At 35.9% G+C, this 25317-nt stretch overlaps 1 protein-coding gene across 4 annotated transcripts in view; it reads left to right on the top strand.

The window, feature by feature from the left end:
- NALCN (sodium leak channel, non-selective) overlaps positions 1-25317 on the top strand; it is a 328066-nt gene that overhangs the window by 177658 nt on the left and 125091 nt on the right. For all 4 annotated transcript variants that reach the window (XM_069467070.1, XM_069467067.1, XM_069467069.1 and 1 more), the window contains one exon: positions 23234-23371. In XM_069467070.1, the coding sequence (XP_069323171.1) occupies positions 23234-23371 (138 nt within the window). The remainder of the gene's footprint in view (positions 1-23233; positions 23372-25317) is intronic.

The following is a 25317-nucleotide window of genomic DNA, read 5'->3' as shown; positions in this document are numbered from 1 at the left end:
ATTAGCTAGTGGGAAAATACGTAGATTTTGGAATGATGCTTAAGCACGGTTGACTTGGTATGTGGTCTTGGGTGACATTTCATTTTTGAGCTTTACTCACTTTTAAAATGAAAGTTTAGAGAGTTTGGGTATCCCACCTAAAGATACACAGCTTGAAAACTGAATTTGTAGTTATCTGCTGTTCCTACTAACTCTCATCCATTAGGCTCACATGTGTCCTGGAAAGTGGCTTATTCTTCAAGAAATATTTATTGAGTTCCAAGAATAAAAATATTATTGTCAATCCATACCTGGAAGGAAATCTTCTGAACTAGTTCATCACAAACTTCGTGGAGGACTTAAAAAAATCAAGAAGGTACATGAGGCATTAACGTTGTTGGGGCGTAGCCTATGATGATGGGAAGGATCTTGTCAGGATCCCGGGCCTGCACCCAGCACTCCACGTCCAACAGCTTAAGCAGCATTTGCCGAAGAAGATCCAACACATGAGATAGGTGGAAGGATGTTCCAGGGGACAGCTAGTGAATAGGTTTTCGAATGGAGAAGGAATGACAATGCTGAACCAACCCAAACATCTCTTACATACTCTACCAGGGTCAACCTGACAGACTCTTTTTTCCAATATTGTTCATTCCTCCAGGGCCCTCATTATCCTCTGCCATTTCCCCTCACGCTGCCAGAAATCTCTGCCTAATTCTGTTGCAAATGCTTTGGCTGCAAGTTACAGAAAACACAAGTCCAACTGACTTAAACAGTAAGGAAATTAATCTCACAAAATTCAAGAGATTAGGTAGATTTCAGCAAGTCAGGACTGGATCTTTTACTGAAATTCTCTTTATTGTTGTTTGGATTGTCAGTGTCCCCCCCAAAACAAGTGTTGAAGTCCTAACTTCCAGTATCTCAAAATAGGACCTTATTTGGGCTAGAGGTAATGAAGTTAAAATGAGGTTGTTAGGGTGGACCCTAATGCAATAGGACTGATGCTTTTATGAAAAGGGGCTATTTGGACCCAGACAGGTATGCATAGGCAGAAGACAATGTGAAGACACACAGGAGATGGCCATGTGATTGGGGTGGTGTCTGCAAACCAAGCAACACCAAGGAATGCTGGCACACACCTGGAGCTAGAAGGCCAAAGCAAGATTTCCCCCTGGAGCCATCAGAGAGAGCATAGCCCTGCCAACACTTTGATTTCAGACTTCTAGCCTCTGCAATGAAGAGACAATAAATTTCTGTCGTGGTAAGCCACCAGGTTTGTGGCACTTTGTTACAGCAGCCCTAGCAAACTAATACAGTCGCCTTTCCCCTGTGTTGGCTTTGTGTGTTAGCAAAACGGATGTAACATTTCCAGGCTTCATGATAGTATCTAGAGTAGTAACTGGGTCCTCTCTTCCAAGGTATGCTTCTTAGCAGCAAGAAAACCTTTCTCAGTGTCATTCTTTCCCCAGCAAATTTTCTGTCATCTGTCATTGGCAGGATTGAGTAACATGGTCATTCCTACTCCCTGGCAAGATGGCTGGAATTAAAATGATTGGCTTAGATTAATTCTATAGCAAGAAATGAATGTTGGGGAGACAACCATTAAAAACACTACAATGGTCAGATCAAAAACCTAGACAAGATTTCTGTCTCTCGTCTCCGTCTCCAAAGCTCCTTTATACCCTGTGCAAACAGGCTGTGCAAATAGACATGCGGTAGAAAGAGACCTGGTGTTTAATTCCTCTCACCAGAAGCATCTGGGCCCAGCTTCTTCGCAAGGTGCCCAAATAGGTACCTGCAAAGCAGCCAGCATAGGGCCAGGCATAGAGTAGAGCAGCTGTAGATTCCTGCTCTCCCTATTTTTACGGCACTGGCCACTTTCTGTCATATACCAAGAACATGCACACACAAGTCCTATCACCTTTCCTGGTCTACAGGTGTTCTGGGGCATTCCTCCTGCCTCCCAGAGCACTGACATGGCGCTAGCAGCACCCCAGCAGACAATCCCACGAGATAGAGAAAGGGTGCTTGAATTTTTTCAATGGGGAAAAAAAAGAATGATCTGTTGATAGAATTTAATAAAACAACTTTGAAGATCGTCTCAAGCTCACTCAAACTTTCTATTCCAGTTTGGACCAAACAGATACACTGCTAAATAGAAATAACAAGTAACATCAAATCCTGCTGTAATATGCAACAGTTCCTGTTTTGTTGGGATGAATATATTACGGTATAAGTACAATTTAGATTAACTTTTCATAATGGAACAGCCTGAAAAGGTCATAAGACAGATTGGCGCAAGCAAGAGCAACCACAGTCTTTCTGTAATAAAAACAAAAACAAGTTGCCTGGTTTCCTGTAATGGCCTCACGAAAGCTTGTAAGCAATTTCACTAAGGTTCCACTCAGTTTTTCCCTCCAGTTGCTATATAAAGCCAGCTGCCTCTAAGTTACTAAAATAAATGTAGTAAACATTCACTGTACATCTTCAACTAGCTCTATATTTTTATTCCTTCTAATTTCCCAGGAAAATAATAATAAAAGGCTTCCTTTGTTTTGCAGTTATACAAATGGGAATAGTTTTTATTTATAAATAGTATACTACCCTCCATAACCAAAGTATTTGAATTTTAATATTTATTTGATACATGTTTTCTTAATTTGCATTCTCTAAAGGCTAATTATTTCCTATATTGAATTTTCACTAAGATCATGTCCACAAGAGCTATTGTACTATATAAGTAATAAATGCTGCAAAATACTGAATTACCGTTTCCATTTCCTGTCAGCACCCAAATGACTAATTATGCTTTTAGTTGTATTGAAAGAATTACTGAGACATTTGGAGAAACTACTTCCTCCTCAATTTTTTCCTTATTTGTCAGATGTAGTTAGAGAGTAGGATTACATTTTTAATAAGTGTAAGGTTTATCTTCAAAAATATTAGTTCAGTTAATATTGATGAAATCTTTATTAATTTTTATTTTATTGTTTTATCTTCCATATATTTTAAATTTTGTCATGAAGTATTTGACATTCAAAAAGACATAAAGAATATAAAACATATTCCTCTGTGTCCACACACCCAGCTTAAAAACCATAACATTAGCAATAGATCTGAGGACCTTGGGCCTCTCTGATCACTCCCCTCTCACTCTCTCCTGTAAGAAACCACTTTTCTGAATTCAATGTTTATGATCTTAGTCGATTTCCTTACCCTTTTAGTGTATATACATACATCAACTAAAAATTGCATAACTTTTTCATAATTTTAACTTGCCTCATATGGTCTTATACTGCCCTATTTCTTCTGCTAATTGCTTTTATCGCTCAACATAGTGTTTATGAGATTTGCCTAAATGAGTACATGGACCTGTATTTTATTTTTTGTGATTGCTGTATAAAATGCAATTTTACAAATTTATATAAAAGGTATTATATGTCGTGTACTGTTTATATAAACATGGCACAACTTATTATCATTCACCTATGTGGTAGGCGAGTTCTAAGATGTCCCCCAGGATATCTGCCCCGTAGTGTACATACCCTGCATAGTCCCCTACCCTTGGGTATGGGAAGGACTTATAAATGTGATGGGCTTTCACACCTGGGAATGGGTTGATAATTATTTAATGTTGAGTCAATCACAAAGGAGATCACCATGGGTGGAACTGACTGAGTTAGAGGTGCTGGGCCCTTCTTGAAGAGAGAAATTCAAAGCAAGAAAGGGTCTTCTGTTGGCTTTAAAGAAGCTGCCCTGTTGTGAAAGGCTAGGTGGGCAGAACCCTCAATCCTACAACCAGAAGGAACTAAATTCAGATAACAACCCAGATGAGGTTGGAAGAAGACCCCAAGCTCCAGATGAGACTGAAGCCCAGCCAACACCCTAATTGCAACCTTTTGAGACTTTGAGCAGAGACATAGTTATAGCATGCCCACGCTTACGACCTACAGAAACTGAGATAACAAATGGGTGTTGTAAGCTGCTAAATTTGTGGCAATTTGTTACACATCAGTAGAGAACTAATGCATCCAGGTGTTTGTGTTTGTTTCTAAATTTTGTGAATCTAAACAGTGCTGCCCTGAACATTGCACATTGATTTATGCACATGTGAAATAATTTCTTAGGGTATGTAGCTATGAATAGAGTTGCTCGGTCTTAGAATTAACGTATCTTCAACTCTAACACATATTGATAAATTTATATTTCAAAGTAGTTTTACCAGTTGATCTGCCATCAGCAGTAATGAGAGTGTTCTCTACTTCACAACTCAGCCACACTTGGTCTGGTCAAGGCTTTGTTTTGCTTGAAACATTTAGCTCTACAGTTAGCCTGAATTGATTTTTGTGGCCACTGTGAGATAAGGAACAATTTTATTTTATTTCCGTTTGGATAACCAATTGCCATGGTACCATTTATTGACTAGTATGTCCATTCCCATGGTCTTACAGTGCCAGCTATGTCATAATATGGTTCCATATGTGAGTGCCCAGGTCAAGACACACAAGCTCCCTTGTCATCTCTTTTTGCCATTGACTGTGTTTTGTGATCAACCTCCTCGCTAAGGGATAAGCCCAAAAACTATACAGCTTTACTCAAGTATCTCAGTTAGCAATCTCCACCTTTCAAGGGTCCATGACTTTGTCCCTTATGCCTGACACAGCATGAAAAAGCAAAGTCTAGAAGAGATCATAAATTCTCTAGGAAAGTTGACTTTTCTTGACTGCTTCTTACTTTTTGGTTCCTTGAGTTTTCATTATTTTCTTGGGATGTTAACTCAGGTTTTAAAAGGATGTTTGTTGCATTTTATCCAGAATTTCCTGGGGTCTTAAAAGTCATTTTTTCCATATATGATCAGAAATTGAAGTCCACTAATAAATTTTTGAGAAGGGGGAAAAAAGCACACTATTGACTCTCTTTCAGATGGATAGATTTTTTTTTTTTTTAAGCACAACCTGAGGCAGGCCACCCCAATGTTTGCCTTCACATCTGCAGTGTCACATTTTTTTTTTGCCTTTGTTTACATTAAGGATATTGTCTCCTCTTTGTGTCTCATACCCTTATCTTTATGCGCCCCTGATCTGCTATACCATGGAAAATCATTTTTCTCAAAATATCTGATACACCCACTTACAGTGAAGACTACATAAATCATGTGCCTATTTTGTTGTTGTTCATAATTCCATCAACATTCTTTATGCAATGGAGAGGTACAGACATGGACAAATGTACTAATTGCCCTCCTTAACTATAGCATAGTCAACCTACACAAGAGCTCAAATACTGATCCTATAGTAGAAAACATAAGAAAGAGCTCAAATAAGCCAAAAGGTGACACATGCTACAATAGATGTACTCAGTTCTAAAGTGCTGTCAAAGATGTCCTGGAGAGTATTTAAAACTCCTGTGAACTTCCTATGTGCCTAGCCCTGTGCTTCCAAATATCATCTCATTTTAAAAAGAGGAAAGACTGCTTCCAGGTTAGGGGTCTGCAAAGCTTTATGAAGAGTTGTCTTTAGGAATGAATATGATTTCAGTAGGTAAGCGTTTGGGTAATGACGTTAGCTGTGGACATTCCATTTGAGGAAAAACAAATGAGTAAATTAGAGACATGGAGCATCACAGGGCATGGAAGGACACGTCATAAAGGCAGTGTGCAGTGGAGAGTAGGAGCCAGACCATGGAGGGTCTTCAGTGGTTGGAATCGTAACAGAGGGGAGCCATTGAAGATTTATTTTTCTTATTTTTTTTTCTTAGAGAATAGCAGAAGAGCTATTTTGAGGAAGGTTACACTGGAAGAAACGTTATTTCTCTGAGGGAGTATTTTCATTGAACAAAATTCCTTTTTATTGACCAAAGACAAAATTTTATGGCCAGATGATAAATTTCAGGCATTCTTTGGAGATAATTTTTTATTTTTCTTTTCTATGAGACCATTACTGTACCAAATCTTTCACAGGCTCATAAAGTGAGTCCTGTCTGAAGCTTTAGGCCAGAATGTTATCCGAGCCTGGACATGACTCTGCAATGTAAACTAGCAATTTACATTTTAAAGTAATGCCATGATACTTATTTTAAAGTAATGCCATGATATAGTTTATTGAAACTGTCTCCCCCAAAATTCCTGTAAAATTAACTTTCTTTATTTGCTTTCCCCTGTAACATTAAGGGGGTTTGTTTTTTTTGCTCCTATTTAAATTTATTTTTATGGTGACTCATCAGTGGCATGGTGATAAAATAACATCCTGTGCACTTCTTTTTAGAGGATGATTTTAATGCCCCATGAATCACAAAGAGATGGTTGTCTTTTCCTGTTGTGTATTGATATCATTGGTCCACTGAACTGCAATTACTAGAATTACTTTCCTTGAATAAAGCATCCCTATTTTCCAATCTCTAACCCCAGAAATATATTCTTTTGGGGAGAACCTTTCTTTACACCTCATCATATTTGATGGTTTTCCACTAGTTATCTTATTTGCAGTTTCACTACTGTTAATTTCCATATTACATTAACATTATTTCAATAATCAGTCTACTCCCTTGTACCATCTTCAAAAATAAATGAACGTGATTAATGAGAAATATTAATGTCTAAATCAGGATGACCTTCTTTAAGTATGTTTTCACTGATGAAAACGTGACTGTATTATTAAATGTTTTGTTGAGTCTTGCCTACAAAAAATACAATCTATAGTCAGACACTGTAGTCAGAGTCTCATGGCTACCTACAATTCCTCATCAATAAAAACATAATCTAAAGGATTATTAGGAAGGTTAAAGGAGCTCATAGAGGCAAACTAGTTAGCACTGTACCTTCCACGTGACAGGCACTTAGCAAGTATTAATAGTAGCAGCTAAGTGTCGTTCTTAACTGGCATAGAAAGCCAACTTTTTAGCATGACGTGCCGAATTCTGAGCAACAGTCAGAACGCCCAAAATGCAAGAATCTCTCAGTGAATGACTGGAGAATTAACTGAATAATGGGTACTCAGTTTTCTGTGTTATATGGAAAGTTGAAAACGTTAAAAATAGTCCCCAATTCCAGTTGGAATATTCTTTTTAATCAGTCCTTTTCAACTTTCCACAAAAATGCAAAAGGTTAAAAAATACGTATTACAGACAAATAAGACAAATTGCCAAATTATTGCTAGAATCTGAAATAATTTACCATTACGTATTAGTATTTTATATATGGAACTAAACAGAGGACAATTTAATGACTGACAGATTCATTCTTTTCCTTCAATATCCACTCCTTGGATATAACACCCAGAGTCTTAGTAAACAAAAAGACTAAGCTGCCTACCCTCTGCAGAGGACTGTCTCTAACCTCTTCTCTGTAATCAATTTTAAAACCTTAATTTCCAGGAAACACAATGAGATAAAGCATATGTGTGTCCATGTGTGAGTGTGCTCGTGGCTGAGCACATGTGCGTGCAGACAGGGTGGGCGGAGGGGAGGGGAGACCCCAGGCAAGTGGAAGCTAATAGGCTGCATCCTATAATCTTATGTTGTGCAACACAAAAGTGGGGAAAAGCAGGGCAGGTGGGGACTGGATATAGAAAGAACCCTGGTAGCTACTTCAGACTTGGGTCTGCAATATTCCTGCTGCTGTTTTTGCTATTGCTTGTTTTTGTTATTTTAGTTTTCCATATGCCATCAATTCAGAAGCCCAGAGAAAAGGCAGTGGGCAAAGGATAAAATTCCCACCTTGATCCAACAGAAATGTACTTGCTAAATTCCTGTGAGAAACAATCTAGAAATTTGGCAGTAAGGTGTGCATATCAATGTGAACCACCAAAAAGAGAATTCTGTTACTAGTCTAGACAAATGTTATATTTCCTGTCTCTTGAGATAAACCAGTCATTTCAGGTTGAGTAAAAAAAGGAAGTAAAACCAATAAGGGGATTATAAAGAGGTGCAGCAAATTAAAGGAAAGGCAATACTATGTTGGAGAGTGAAGAACATTTTATGCATTATTCAACTAAACAAAAATTATCATATTCATCTTATAGTTGCTGCCAATTCAACAATAAATGAAATGTTTATTATAGTTTCCCTTGTTCTAAAAAGACTATAAAGTTTCCAACAAGGATTATTGCCAGGTCAAATAAATTTAAACAAAATTTAAAATAATTAATCTAAAAGGAAATTAAAACCAAAATTAAGATGGAAACCAAAAATGAGAGCCAAAACCCAAAAGGCTCACCATGAAGACATACACATTTCCTGGGGTATGGGCACATATGGGACTCTAATTTTTCTAGCAAATATACACTTAGATAGATAAATAAACACGTTCATTCAAGTTCTATAGTGATTAGAAGATACAAACTCATTCCTAGAGAAGCATAATTATTCCTGATTACGTATAGAACGACATTTCTCCAGCAGTCATTATTGCTAATGGTAACAGTTGTGAGTAATTTATGTGTGGGCCCTGCAATAAGAACCTTGCACAGAATTGGATATATATATAGGGGAGTGTTACGCATATACATACATACATAGCCACATACAGCTAATGAAATCATCAAAATTACTCTATGAAGGAACATTATAGATGTTTTAAAAAAGAAGCAGTGAGGAGCATCACCAAAAATTGGTAAGGACAACAAGAAAACATATAAGGCTACAATAATTAAAAGAGTATGATTTAAGGTTAACAGACAGATGAATGGCAAACATGTATATTCATTAAAACAATGTGACAAAGAAAGTATCACAATGAATGATTAATGGACTAATTATTAATAAACAAGTTGGGAATAGTAGAGCCCCCTCATACTGTGTGCCAAAATATCTTCTTGATAAATTAAAGCAAGGATATTTAAAGTATGAAAATGTAGACACAAAAAGAAGATATGATCTTTAATCTTGGATGGTCAAGGACCGTCTAGCCCTAAAAAAATAAAATCAATTACAAAGAAAGATAAATTTAAATCTTAAAAAAGTCAAAAATAATCACCATAAATGTTTTTTAAAACAAAGGAAAATATGAAATGGAACCTTCACTTTCTGTTTATGTCAGTAAGAAATGTCAGATGGACATGACTGGTTTGTTATTTTTGGTTTTGGTTAATGACAATGCACACTGCTGGCAAGAAGCAAAGATACCCTGATATATTGCATGTGGCAGTGAAAATTTGTATAACTTTTCTGGGAATCAGTTTTTCATTATATATCAAGACACAAAAAGAACATTTTTACTCTTTGATCCTGTAATTACATTTCTAGAAATCTACCCTAAGAAAATAATCAGAGATACATACAGAGATTGATCTTCAAAAAATGCTCTTTGTTGCATTATTTGCTGTTGTGAAAATTTTGAAACAACTTTATTATCCAAGCATAATGAAATGACTAAATAAATTTTGATATATAGTGGTATATTATGCAGTTATCAAAGCTATATTTTACAGAATAATTAATAACATAAGTCATAAGTGAGATAAATTGTGATGAAAAAATATTAACCAAAAAAGTATAATAAAAACTACATTTGCAGCTGAATTTAATTTTAAGTACATATATATGCCTAGAAAAAAACCGGTAGGATGCTCAAATTCTAAAGCAAATTATTGAAAAAATATAACCTGTTGTTTGAATTATAAGTAACTTATTTTATTCTTTATATATTTTGGTGTTTTCAAATTTTCTACAGTGAATGGCTCCTTAATTTAAAAAATTAAACAGATGAGTTGATATATAGATAGATATAAAACCTTAATTTATAATTACACATCAGAAAAAAATAATTTTAGAAAAAGGGCAAGCCACATGCATAGGTAAAATTTTAAAAGAAGAAAAAATATATATACACACACAGTTTTGTATTTATATAGAGGCTAACTTTAATTTTTGACTTGTAAAATCAGTCTTATTGAAGTCACATAATTTTGATTAAATATTTGTTTGTAAACAGCTATCAAATTTATTTTCAAGTATTAAAGTACAAAATAAGCACTATTAAAATAAAAGTGTGGCTTTGAAATTTATGTTTGTAATAGAAAAGACCATATAATTTTCAGTAAAGCTCTTCATGTGTGAACTTAGTGAAGAGAAATGAGAACTCAAAGGTGATTACACAGGATAGTTTTTCACATGATAAAAAAAATACAGAAAGGAAGGAAGGCAGGAATTGGGCAAGATTTAACAAAATCTCAGGGGAGGATACCTTTAAAAATTAAGTACACTTGTTATTGGGCACAAGGAAATGAGCAGAGAAATGAGCAGAGAAAACAGCATTTCCACATTTATAAAAAGAGGAAACAATAGGCCGGAAAACTCCGTGTCAAAAGTGTGGTTTATTTTAATAAGCAAAAATGTAACCATTTCCCTGATCAAAGCTGCTTTCTATTTAATGCTAAATAGAAAAATCTTTTCTTTAAACAATTCAAATGGATACTGAGAGAACACAGTGAAATTTCCTGTGTAGACTCTGTGGTATTTTAGCTACAGAAGTCTTCTTAATAAATCTTCAGTTATTTATCAATAGGACATACATTTGTGTTTTTAGAAGTGCTGTCTATTTTGTATATATTACCAAATTATTATTGCACCCAAAATAACATATTAACTCTCATCTGCAATTTTATAGCACATATTTGCCAATGAAATGCATCTCTTACATTACAAAAATTTAATATGACTGACATTAGCAAAATCACTAATTAAGAAGTAGGTCATAAATACTCCAAGAAATTTGACAGTCTGTTCTATGAAGAAAATTAATTCAGAAGTCCCCTATTTGCATAAATCTCCAGGTCTCATTTTCACAGCTGTTTGTTCTGTCAGCTAGACGGTTGCATTTCAAAATTATTTTAACATAATCGGTGGGAAGTGTACCTTTCAACTAAAAATATCATGCTCTGCATGAAAGATTGTTAGCGGAAAAATATAAGTTTCTTCAGTTCATCTTGATATTTTCCCTTAAAATAAATGTTTCAAACATAGAAACTTTAATATTTAAGTCTTAAATTGCTAAAATATTTTTATGATTAAAATATATTTTATAATTTTAGATTCCCATAAAAATGAAAAGGTTCTGTCTTTTTCATATGTAAAAATGTCCATGAGTAGAGCTTATTTTAGCAAAGAATAAAAAGTACTGGAGATATCTATTTTCATTATTAATTTGAGGATTACAGGGAGTTCCAAATGTGTACCCAGTACTGTGCTAGAAAAAGAGGATAAAATTTTTAAATATGGCTGATAACAGGCATGTTTATTGTCTGTTTTAGAAATTGAGATAGTGGGAAAGAATCAGCAATGATTAGATCTTAACATGTCTTTTACCTGCAATATCCAAAAGGACAACAGGAATCTGAAGTCAATAAATCCTAGCCTAGATACCAAGCAACACCATTTGCTACCTATAAGCTGGAGTTAATCACTTAAGCCATGTGCACTTCAGTTCCCCATCTGCAATGGGGGGGCTATTATACCTACAGTAACGACTTCCCAGGGTTATTGCTAAGATTATATTAAACAATGGACAATTAACTACTTTGGGAGCTGGAAAGCACCATGCACATGGTAGTGGTGGCCCAGTGTCTGTTCTCAGGTCATTTAATCTTAGCTGAAAGGAAATCCTAGAAGACTGTACAAATCCAAGATCTTGTCTGATTGTCATTTATGGTATTATATATAAAAGTTAACCTAAGCATGGCCAAGGAAAGAGATGATTGGACGTATCTACATATGTTTTCATAACTAGAAAAAGATTCACTGATTTTACAAATGTGCTTCTGCTGTTTTCTGCCATTTTTTTCTTTTACTCTTGAAATTATATTTAAGTGCAGAGTCTACTTAAAGTAATTTGCTGCTGGAATAAGCATAATGTTCTGATGTCTGCTTTGCCTCTAATTACGTTCAAGCTCATTTTGACATTTAAGGCCAATTACATTAGTCTAGATTCAGTAAGGCTTTTCCTTAGTCATCTAAAATTTGAACAATAAACAGTTTTTTCCCCTTTCTCTTTATTCATTTAAGTGGAATGCTTGGCAACAAGCATATTTTGGGAATTGTAAAAGCAAAATAAATAATGTGGGCTCATTTTGAAAAAAAGCATAGGACTGCTTGATCTTCCTTGCCAACATAAAAGGCAGTCACAGAATTAATTGAAACCACCAGTTTTAACTTTATTTTTTTTCTAAATCACAAGGAACATGGCGTAATTATTTTACAGAGATATTGATAGTTTAGATGCTTCAGTTCTATTAACACAAAGGTAATTGATTTCAACAGATCTCTAATTTCAAGAGTTCATATATAGAGGGAGACATATGTGGCTCCAAAAAAATTTATCGTTTTAAAGTCACTAATAATTAAATGCTCCAGAACAGGGCCCCACAACAATTCATTGAGTATTCCACTGCGTTTTAAGATTTCAGTCGATGTGATGACTTAAGACACAGAGCAAAGCACCTAATTTACTTAGCCCCTTATTTTCGGTGGACTTGCTAACTCTGCAATGTTTACTGTTTATTTAACAACAGACTCTGATGAGTTGACAGCACCAAAAAGCAATTTATAGTATCTATCAGTAACAAAACATTCACTACAACCATTTTCTTTAATTTGTATAGGTAATATCTGGTCTGGGAAAAGTAAACTGGAAAGTATGTTATATAGAAACAAAGTTTTCCAATTGACTACTATTATCAATTAATAGATCATAGAATGGTAGACATAGCTTGAAGATATTATAGGAATCATTCAGTTCAAAGACTGAAATAAAATGATGCCTTCAAAAACACTGTCAAATTTTCAAAATCATGTATCTAAAGGAAATTTTTTAAAATATAGTTTATTCATATGATTTTTCAGGTTCATCTAAATGGAATCACACCATATATGACAAAAATTTTGTCATTAAAAATACATAAAAATTCTGAAATTTTAACTAGTGTGATAGAAGTTGTTTTTCCTTAGGACAGTATCTTTAAGATGGAAATCTAAATTATTTAAAATATTATTTGTATGGTACTTTAGTGTTTATAAAGTATTCACATATAATTTATTGTGCTTCTCAAAACAGTTTTCAGAGAGTGACAATATGATCACATGTCTGAGGAATGTTGGTCTCAGGAGTACTGAGTGTTTTACCCAAAGCCGCTAAACTAGTCAGCAACTGAGTCTCATACTCGGGCCCCGGGACCGCAGGCGCTGAGCCGTGGTTCTGTCTCTCTGCTCTGCTGGCTCCCAGAGCATCTGAGTCTTCATACTCAGCCGGTTCAATCTCTGTCTTAAAATGCAGTCCTTTTGCTGCCCCTTCTGGTCCTTCAGCTCTCTTGAGAGTGAGGGCAGAGATGGGGGAAGCCAGAGTTAGATCAGATGAAGAAGTTTTGCAAAGCTCCTGGTTGATAACTCATGCACCAACAAGAGGGAAGATGCTTGCGGGAAAAGTTGAGGTCCCTATGGAGGCTGTGGTGGGGGCAGAGCCCATTTCCCGGAGGTGCAGCTTTGTCCGTGGTGCATCTGGATGGCTGGGTGCAGCATGGAGAAGTAGATTCACCTAAGAGTTGGCATGGTTCCTGAGAGTCTGGCAAAAAAGAGAGTTGGAATTTGAAGAATTGGAAAGAGTGTAATTGAATTGACAGACTGTGGATTTCCATCTAAACCAGATATACGGACGTTTGAAATAAAGAAATACCTCCTATCAATGGCTTTAATGTTATATTAATAGTACTGTATTTTTACTCCAAATTTCAAGTCCACAGATTTTGTATTTAGGTACGATTTAGTTTGGCCACAGTAAATAGTGGCTCTTGGAGCTTTTATTTACTATGAGATTTTAAATACATTTAATGCCATTTTATGGGTTTTTCATACCCCTAATTTTCCATCCTGTCAGTTATGATTTTGCCAACCACCAAGTACTTTTTAGAAATGTAACCCCAACATTAGGTAGGTTCAACCTTTACTATATATTGATATCTTTTTAAATACTGTTAAAGCTCTGAATAGTTGAATAGGTTTTAAATAAAAGAAAAGGAACTATATAACAAAACATTAAAGAATTATGAGGTCAGTGTGTTTTTCAGAAGAGAAAACTCCTCTACAAATTATTGCTATTTGAGTGGGAAGAAAGAAACAAGGAGATCTTGTAGGTGAATAATTAAGGCAATTAAAACCAAAGGAGGTGTCACTTTTGCACTTGGCGAACACCATCAAGACAAGTCTATTTTAGGGCTGTCTGGTAGTAAGACACAGCAGGGCTCAATAAAAAGGTTGAGCTACTATATAAATTGTCAAGTGGATTTCATTTTGAAAGCAAATCTTTTGTAGAGAAAGAGTTCTTGAAACCAGCTAAAGAAAATAGATACAAGTTACATTGTAAAATTAAAGTTGTATGTGGATGAGTTGTATTCTCCATCACATTTTAAAATTTTTTAGTTGTGTATATTTTTTAAATGAAAGAAATACATGTTTTACATATATTTTAACACAAACAATAAAAATATATTAAGTAAAAAGTAATTTACAAAAATGCATGTCCACACAGAAACTTGTACCCGAATGTTCATAGCAGCATTATTCATAATAGTCAAAAAGTGAAAACAATGTAAATATCTATCAGCCGGTAAATAGATAAAATGTGTCATATCCATAAAATGAAATATTATTTGGCAATAAAAGGGAATGAAGTTCTGGTACATACTACAACATGCATGAACCCTGACCACATATTATATCATTCCCCTTGTATAAAATGTCTAGAATAGGCAAATCCATGGAGATAGAAAGTTTGTTGTCGGTGACCAAAAGCTGGGGGAGGCAGGAATGAGGAGTGACAGCTAATGGGTAATAGCTTCTTTTCATGTTCTTTAGATAGTGCTAACAGTTGCAAAACTCTGTGAATAAACTAAAATCCACTTACTTATACACTTTAAAAGATGAATTTTGTGATATGTGAATTATCTCAATAAAGAAGTTATGTTTAAAAGTCAAAATAAAAAGAGTATAACCCCCCTCCTTAGTCCTTTCCATCCCAGTCCTGAGACTTGCAGGTTTATTGTACATGTTTTCAAGCATTTTTATACACACAAAAACATATCTGCATATGTATATTACAAATAGAATTATACTATGTATTCTACTTGCTCTATTTTGACCCAAACCTAAGATGTTCACCCATTCTACTTTTTCTTAATATTTGACTATGTTTTAACCTAAGTTGATATCCACACATACTAAAATCCTAAAATATACATTGAGTCATCAAATGACAAACATCATCCATGATTTTTTTTTAAGGGTTAAGAACTACTTTGCAAGCAAGGTCTGGATAAACATTTTCATCCTGTTTATTTCAGCATAGCAGAATCACCTTTCTTTGCCTTTGCCTAACTCCAAGAAAGTGTATCAGTGATACCTGGGGTCAGAAATGGATCCTTTGGCCTTGAGAAAGACAAGGATTTTCTGCCATTGAAGATCTGGTCTGGGTCCTCAGTGGCCCTGATGGAAGCCTGGTATAGGGGACATTGCCCAGGCCACCTAAGTTTGATGTTCAAGGGATGTTAGGAAGAAAAGAGAAGCCATGGAAACACTTGCTTATTCCCCTTTCTTCTCTCTTTGGGTGGTCTTATTTTTATCCAAGTCTCCCAATCTCAGTTTATGACCAGAAAATGCAGCCCCAAAAATGTGAGGCGATTCAGGGGAAAACTATTACCTGCTCTACTGGTAATACCAAGGGGATATTGAGGACGAGTGCGGAGCTGAGAGCAAGAACTAAGGTTGGATTTAGCAGGATTTCCCGACAGCTTGAATGTAGGATGTGAGGATACGAGAAGGACCGAAGATGTCTTCAGGATAATTGGCGTGAATAACTCAAAGAATAGGTTTGTCATTTCTGAGATGGGAAGAAGCGCAGGAAGGACAGGTTTGGAAGCAGGGCATGAATAGTTTAATTTGAGACATCAAATGTTTGGGATTTCTGTTAGGTGCCCAAGTGGAGATGAGGATTTGGTTCTGGAGCTAGAGTTGGCCGTACAGATGTGGGAGTCATTAGCATATAGGTGGTATTAAAGGCGTTAGAATGGAAGAGATCAACTAGGTAGGCTGAGTGTTGAGATATAATAAAGAGATCTGAGCTCCAGCCCTGGGGCTCTGCAATATTTAATATCAGGAAATTAAGGAGAAACCAGTCAAGGAGCCTGAGAGGGGCTGGCATTGATTTTGTGGCCCTACACTACAGTGCTCTGGCCCTGTTGGTGACTCAGAGACCCTTGTTCTCTGCTTTTAGACGTGTTTGTGCCTGTACCATCTGTGTGACACTCACTTCCTCACCTTCTCCTCTTGTGGTTTTCACCCGCCACTCTCTGGGTCTCACCCTTTGTTTTGCTCCTTGTATCCAAGTAATATGATACGCTCTAATTAGAAATAGGAACTCACTAAGCTAATGATTTTCAAAATCTTTCTTCTCCATTAGGTGGAAATCATCTCAGTCTCTTTATTCAATGCATTTTCTGTTCTTACTTAACTTCTGCTCATTCAGAGATTTTGCTTCTTTGGAACATCAGTGTGCTTGGAACTCTGACTTTACAATTTTCCTCTGTTGCCCCTACTCAGCTGTAGGCCAATCTCCATTCATTTGTTCACTTCCAAGTTCTACAGTAACAAGGTGATTTTTCTTTGTAGTTTTCAACTGAAATTCATTAAAGATGATCTTGGGTTGATTCAGTTTTCCTAATGAAGTAGAGTTGCTTGTTCCAGTTCCCCTCGTCTACAAACTGGACCGTTGTCAGGTTAGCTGCCCATGCCTGGTTCGGTTAGCAGCAGGTAGGCACCTGCAGTACTAACAGTGATTGACCTCTATAGTGATGTGTAATATGTGATCATGTCACTAGCAACAAACAAAACAGCACTTGTAAACAAAGTTGTTTATCTCTATTTACGTGTGTAGGTTTGGACTTGAGGAGTAAAATAGCAAAATACAGTGAAACCACAGACTCCCCTGCCCCTAAAACCTAAGAAAATAAATAAAACAACCCAGAAAAAAATTACACCAGCCTAACCACACATGGAAGGGTTGCAATTTTATACCATTTTCTTTGAATAGCAGCTAGGAGGAAAGAGAAGAAGAGGAAGAAGAAGGAGGAGGAGGTGGGGGGGAGAGAGAGAGAGAGAGAGAATATGAGAGGCAATGAAAACACGCTAAGCTCTTCCCTTAAGCCTGTCTCCTAGAAAAAGAAGTTGAGAAGAAATAAAGTTGGAAAAGCAAATCCTAAAACATATACTCCTATCCCTCCATCTGAGAAGGTGCTGGCCGAGGGGATATGCAGAACCCCACAAAATGATGCGAACTCCTCACGTGCAGAAGTCACTTGTTCCAGAGTCAAGACAAACTGCTAGATTGCACCATTTTTATTTTTCCAAGCTTGGATGAAGGCTTTAGAGTTAAGGCAAAATATCCTACTTTCTGAAAATAAATTATCTCCCACAATAAACAAAAAGGTAGCATAATGAAAGTATTAAGAGAAGAAACTAGAATCCTCAAGGGGACAGGAGGCTCAGGATGAGGCGGGATGAAGAGAGCCCCGGGAGTTGTCCTACACCCCTTACAGAAGACCCAAACCAACAGGATCACATTGCCTTTGCCCTCCCCTGGGGTCAGTGGGGTCAGAATGATAGCTGGAGAGAGGTCAGTAAATTTGGAGAAGGAAACACTTAGTAAGACTGATTAGGTCTGGCTTCAGTAAAGATTTCCTGAATCTACCTGAATTGGGGAAACACCTGAGGCCGGATATTTCAAGCATAAGTGCCCACAGCCTCTGCTCACACTTCCCTCTCTCTCTCTGCAAACCCCTCAGCTCATACTGAGACAGCAAATCACAGAGGAGAAAACCCAGCAAACAAATTGAAAAAGGACTCTAATGACTGGGGATAAGATTCTGGAATAATTCTCTGACACTGTATTGGGGAGAATAAAAGATCTAGAGAAGAAAGTTCAAATGGAAATTATGGCAACTGTGAAGCAGTTCTAGAAAGCATTTAGTCCAAATTAAAACAGGTAGTGAAAGGACTCCAAGGAAAATATCTATGAGAGTAAGAATCAAATGGTTCCTGAGTAATTGAAGGTTCCAAGAGCATCTGTAGGATAGTTAAGAATGGGATCTATTTCAAACAATAGGTAAAATATATGAGAATCTGGAGGCTATTTGAAGTTAAAGGAAAAAAGAATATATTTCTTTCCCCAATGGAACATGTGAAAAACAATCAGAAAATCTCAGCAAAATCAAAGCAAAACCAAAAATTGTATTAAAAAGTGACCATTCAAATAGTATGAATGAAATTGGGCCAGATTCAGAGTGCTTACTGGAAAGTAAGACAGGGACTTCATGTAACCTTGAATACACAGCTTCTAGAACCATGTGTGTCATAATATCAGAGCCTCAGAGGAAGAAGTATAATCTTACAATGACCTGGCCGAACAGTGAACAATGTTTTCATAGTAAATATATTGACTACCAACTATTGATTATCAACTTGCTGAGAAGCATGGAAGGCCCAATTATGAGAGAAAAACAAAATGTAAATATTGCCAAAATTGAGGATGGAAATGTACACATGACAAAAGATGGAAAATGAAAGGAGAGAGAAGAGGTAGCCGGATGGGTGGCTGTGCTGACACCTTCATCTTACACTGGGAGGGGTCAAGCCATTCTGATTTGATGGGACAAGAAATAGAGATTTACATGAAAAATTTGGGAGTGGTTAAAAGAAGTGGGGAGTGAGGTTGTGCCTGAACAAAATCTTCATATGTCATAGCAGAAATCTATGTCTAAAGTGAATAAATCAAGAAATACTGAATAGGAATAGGGATGGCAACACCAGAAGTTGAAATAAAAATGGTTAAAGATGGCGGCCTCTGGTGGACTGAGATAGGCATAAAACTGCTGCTCTCATTAACAAATCCACCATTGAGTTTCTTTACTACCCAATGTTTTAATTGCATGGCATCACCTTGATTAAAATTTTGAAAAATAATATTAAGGATAAGCTTAGCAAGAAATGAGCAGAAACTATATAAGAAGAAATTTTTGTTGCAAATCACAAATAAAGATTTCATATATGGAAATATATTCCTTTCTCCTAGATTGGAAATAATTTGAGAACAGTATTAATTTTTCTTAATCTAATGTGATGCCAATGAATAAAACAAGATTTTGAGAGGAAGTAGTATATAAAAATATGTAAGAAAATTCTGAAGACAAATGGTTATGAGTAGGGGCTAGTAACTCTACCTATTATTAAAATGTACAATTACAAGGCAAATTGGAGCTGAAATATATTGATGGAAAAGAATAGAAAGTTTAGAAATAAAGCCATAAGCATGTGAATATTCGATATGATAAAAGGGATATTTCAAATTAGTGAAGAAAAGATATTCATTCAATTAAATTGTGTTGAATCAACTGATCACCTATTGAAAAAAAAATGAGGATTAATTCCTATCTCATTATTTACACCAAAATAAATTCTAAATTTAAACTGATTTAAACAGCTAATTTCAGGTTCGACATGTTTAAAATAACAAAATAAGGAGAGTGTGAAACTACCGCATAAAACCATGGGTAAATTTATATCTAATCTTGCAGTGGGGGAAGTCTTTTTAAGCAAAATAAAAACACTTTAAATAAAAGGAATGGCAGATTAGACCACACAGAAATTTAAAATCTATCTTTGCAATGATAAATGTGTAGGGAAAAATACATTAGACATCTATGACAGATAAAAGATGGGTTTTCTTACCTTAATAAAAGCAGGTGGAATTTAGGAATAACATTAATTGGGTGTCTGGCAGATGTTGTGGGGGAGGGGATGGGTGTATACATACATAATGAGTGTGATGCGCACCGTATAGGGGATGGACATGCTTGAAGCTCTGATTTGGGGGAGGGGGGGCAAGGGCAATACACACAACCTAAACTTTTGTACCCCCATAATATGCTGAAATAAAAAAAAAAAATACAAAAAAAAAAAACCAAAAAAAAAAAAATAAGAGCAGGTGGAAACCAATAAAAGGGAAAAAAAGTCAACAGGATAGGAAAATGGGATAACATACAAATAGGTAGTTCAGAGAAAAAAAAACTTTCTCTAGGCCTTTGTTCATTGCTGCCTTCTCCACCATTGAAACTTTTCTCATCTTCGTTACAAAGGTTCATTGTCATCATTTTCTCAGAAATGTTCTTGACTCACCCAAGAGGAATAAATTGGTTCTTCTGTATTTCTCCTTGGTGTAGTTTTACCATATTTTTCTTAGACACTATATTTTTAATTCTTCCTTTTCTTAGAGTTAGTTGTGTTCATCTTGTTCTTCCCCTCTTGATTATAAATTTCTTAAGAGAAGAAACAATGTTTTACTCATCTCAGTGCCCAGCACTCCACATCTTTAGTAGCCGCTAATAATCCTTGTTTGAATAAATAAGGAACGCAGGCCCTATGGACCATGTAAGTCAGTACATTAATTCACAATCTCAAACAATCATTTGAATTTAAATTTCTGGGTAAAATCTCAATAAAATTGATGAGGCACCTTTAACAGGACACAAGTTAATTTTCAGCATATAATAGATGTATCTAATGTCAGGGCCTTGCATCGGTCTATTCATGTAAGCAACCAGAAACATACAAACCCCGTTGTAGCAGGAAGCTTTGCTCTCAAATATAATTCACAGCATCTCACAATATGAACTTCCAGGTGGTGTGAGCTGTGTGGAAATGAGATTGTTTTGTCTTCTGAGACTCTGAAAAAGTAGAGGATACCAGTGCTGTTGCCCGCATTGCTTATCTCGCAACCACAGATTACAATCCCACAGCTCCACTTTCCTGAGCGTTTACTGAATGCGTAATAGCTGAGTATTCCTCAAAGATAATGCAGAAGATGAAAACAAATCAGGTTGGTTTCTGCCCAAGACAGCAGAAAGTTACACCTGAATTTTTTGGTCTCTAGATATCAAAAATGAATCTGTTGGGCTTAATCACAAGCTTTTGTGTTACATGTGGGAAAAGAAAAGCAGAGGCAGTAAAACTCCTTTTATGCTGGCAGGCACTAAGACTCTCACCTATCGCTGTTGAATCTTTAGGATGTACACATGCTTTCACGCTGCTGATGTCTTTGTCGAAGAAAATACAGCAATCTGATGTTTTGTTTTGTTTTGTTTTTTTTGTTTTGTTTTGTTTTTTTTTTGAGACAGAGTCTCACTCTGTTGCCCAGGCTAGAGTGAGTGCCGTGGCGTCAGCCTAGCTCACAGCAACCTCAAACTCCTGGGCTTAAGCGATCCTACTGCCTCAGCCTCCCAAGTAGCTGGGACTACAGGCATGCGCCACCATGCCCGGCTAATTTTTTTTTTTGTATATATATATTTTAGTTGTCCATATAATTTCTTTCTATTTTTAGTAGAGACGGGGTCTCACTCTTGCTCAGGCTGGTCTCGAACTCCTGACCTCGAGCGATCCACCCGCCTCGGCCTCCCAGAGTGCTAGGATTACAGGCGTGAGCCACCGCGCCCGGCCACAATCTGATGTTTTTTATGTGAATCATCTTTGGAACTTGTATTCCTCACCTTTGGATGTAAATTAAAAAATTATTCAACATAAAAAAATACAGTGAAAAAATAATTGCTCTCCATGATAAATTCTGGCCTACTTACAAGGTTAAATGATGTTTTGAAAAAGTCTCAAAAGGAATTTTAGGAGATAAAGCTAATATTTGCAGAGTGTAGCCTTCTCTTAGGTACCTTGATAAGGAAAAATATTATATTGACCTTGATGATGCTGGGGTCAAGCATCAGTAACAACATGCTTCATACTTTCATGAGCAAAACATCTGTAAGATAATTAAATCATATAAAAATTAACTCAAGGAAAAGATTAGTGCTACACACATGGACAAAGGGTAAGTGGAGTTCAAGATTCATTTAACAATTGATTGCTTCTTTATCTAAATAGGTCCACTGTGTTTTAGGCATTTAACATCATGCTTCTGTAAAAGTTAGTTATCCCAACCAAAGGAAATTACTCTAAAAGAGATGACTATGTGTCTAGGTCTGGGTGAATATAAGACTTCACTGAATTGAGGATGCAATACTTGGAAAAGTACTTACTTTGCAGTCATATACCTGGGTGCTACTTCTATTAGTGTCACAGATTAATAGAGTGACTTTGCACTAATCATTTACCATCTTTGAGCTTCATTTTCCTTATCTTCAAAAAGAAAGAATCAGATTAGGTTATCTTTCAGGTCCCTTTTGGCTCTGAGATCCTATCAGTGTAACAAGGCTTTTATCTTGGGCTCAGTCCATCATTGTATTATCCTGGACTTTATTTCTTAAAATCCCAATACCTGAGAATTCAATTTATGTCTTCATTGTACTGAAGCCTATAAAGATGTTTTTAAAGAGTCACTAGACTGTAATTGTCAGCTTTTTCCAGACATTATCATAGAGTCTCATGAAGAAGCATTTATTGACCATTAATATGTATAGGTTACACGAGTCAGAGGTTGCATATATACTTGTATATTTAATTAGAAAAACATGTAAGAATGGAGCTAGCCAAAAATCTTGGCAGAAAGCGTATGAGACTTTTAACTTGGCTGGCTTTTGTTGGAATGCTCTATTTTTTTTGGTCTTGGCTTCTTCCATGGTCTTGACTCTGTGCCTTGAAAATTTTTTAAAAATCATGAAAAATGTGTTTGTCTTCAAGTTGCTCAGCATGGCAATATCATTTAGAAATATTTCTTTTTCAAAAAGTCACATATTTTTAAAATAATAGCTGAAATAATTTTATAGATGTTTACTAGAAAAATAAAATTAAGGTTATTATTCTCTGATATGCATTAGACAATCAAATATAATTCACTATAAAAATCAGTTTCTCTTAGCAGTAGGAGAGAAATAATTGTTGGAAATGTTAAATAGCTTGCTGAAAGGGAAAGAAGAAGACAAATAAGCAAAGATCTTGAATTTTTTTCTACTTTGTTCAACAGTATTTACCACCAACAAGCCTAATTTTAATTCAGGGTAATTATTTTAGTTTTCCACTCTGAATAGGTAGATACCACCTATTTAAGATCTTTGCTCTCAGCCTTTCCCCATCTGTTGAATCAAGACTGTTCTTCCCCTGAGCAATCAGATAAAAATCAGTAATACTGAGATCAAAGTCCTCAAACACCAAATACTAATTTTAAATTGCATGCAGGCCTGAAGCTGGTGTTTAATTGCTCCATTCTTTTCCTCTGTAGGCATTTATGTCCATGTTCCAGATCCTAACCCAGGAAGGATGGGTAGACGTAATGGACCAAACTCTAAACGCTGTGGGACATATGTGGGCACCTGTGGTTGCCATCTATTTCATTCTCTATCATCTCTTTGCCACTCTGGTGAGTTTAGCATTTCTTTTCAATTATGTCTTGGAATTCATAATGAGATGAGCCTTCACAGATATTCGGCCTATTGTCATATTCAAAATGACAGCCAAAAGACAAATGTAGGGTAGTGCAGTTGGATGGGATATCTTCCATTCTAAATTTCCGCAAATCGACAAACTCCATAATTTATTAAGCTAGAAGGTGTCTCCATCAGGTACAAGTGTTTGAAAGAGAGAAAACAAGACAGTACAAAATGAAAATCTCACATTTACATACTGATTTAACTATCCCTAAGCAATCACGCCTAAATGATCTAAGGATCAAACCAGAACTACATTATTATTTTTTATCATGTAGAGACACCCTCTTCAATTTCACCATATCCTCTTCACAGCTGTAATTAAACTGAAGACAGAAGCTGCAGACCTCAGGGTGCAGTCAGTTAATTAGAAATCAGCACAGTGTTTTTGTGCTACATGCAACTGGAAAAAAAAAAAAAAAAAAACATGGGAGAAAAATAAAACACATAGTGCAAATATTGTAAAAGCACAAGAAAACTGAATACTAAAGTCCAGGTAAAATTGACTTCTGTCACACAAGCAGATTTTTCTCTTCAATCTATTTCTATTAAAAACAAAGAAAAAAAAATTGCAAAATGCAGCCTAAGTTGCTAAATGACATACTATGGTATGTAATTCACAGGTCTTTCTAATTCCAAAGGCACATCCCCATATAATGAATTTGTTCTTATTTAAGAAGCCAATCTAAGCTGTATTATGTTAAAAGTTTCAAGTTAAGATCTCAAATGTTACTCTTTATCAGGAACACATGAATAAAAACAACTGTTACTATTTATTATCTGGCAAAATGTTTCACAATATTATTCATATTCTTTGGAGCACACAAGTTAGGTAATGTTCCCAATTAACAGATGATGAAACTGAGGCTCAGAAGAGTTTAATAGTTTCCGTGATGTCACACAGAGTGTAAATGTTAGGGCCACAGTGTTCCCAGTTCTGTCTGGTCTGGCTTTGGCCTATAGTCTTGCTACTACTCATGGCTGCTTCCCTAGATAATGAAGTTTAAAGTTGCTACAGAAAGTGCCTCCATGAAGTCCAGCCTCTTCCAAAGAGTAACTAAAACAAAGCAAATTACGTATGCTCTCTAAGGTCACTTGCAATTCTAAATATCTGTGCATTAAATAAATTCTTGAGAAACTAGATGTGTTAACTTAGCAATTGTGCTCGCTATAGACAAAAGGTTTCAAAACTGAGACATGTCCATCAAAAAGTTTATGAGGATACATTGTCATGAGGTGTACCATCGTGGGTTCGAACAGTAGAACCATATAGAAATAGTTTTGGCATTTTTTTACATGGAGTTACTTTTAAAATATTCACAAAAGGAATGAACATTGGGCAGTAGGAATGGAGGCCTGGCTTTCAGAGCTGACTCTGGCTGTGCTGGTGTTTGCACAACACTTAGCCCTAGGGTCTTTACATCCTTCCTTCCAAGACTTTTAAGTCCGTGTCATTCATTCATCCATTCATTCATCCGTCCATCCTTCATTCATTCATTCATGAATTCAACTAATGTTTGTTAAGCACCCACTGTGTGTTTGTCACTGCAAAACTATGGAATAACAAGGAGACTATTGATAGTAGGTTAAATGCAGGATAGATTTGATTGAAATCATCTATATAGGGGAATCTAAATCTCATTGTTTTTATAGCAATCAATCTTATTGTTTTCCTAATAAAACAATATAATTGTTTGCTGTTCTCACTGCAGATTTTTTACACTCAGAAATAGGTTTGATTCTTAAATCAGAGGCACAAAGTATGAAAGCTGGAAGAAAAAACTATCTAGCCTAGTAAATTACTTAGTAATGTAATATTTTTCCAAGTGAGATTCTACTGGGTCACTAATACCATGAAACGAAATGTTAAAACTGGTAC

This window comes from Eulemur rufifrons, chromosome 4 (assembly GCF_041146395.1).
Source record: "Eulemur rufifrons isolate Redbay chromosome 4, OSU_ERuf_1, whole genome shotgun sequence".
NCBI classification, from domain to species: Eukaryota; Metazoa; Chordata; class Mammalia; order Primates; family Lemuridae; genus Eulemur; species Eulemur rufifrons.
The sequence above is the reverse complement of the archived record's forward strand: the minus strand, read 5'-3'. Positions and strand labels throughout refer to the sequence as shown.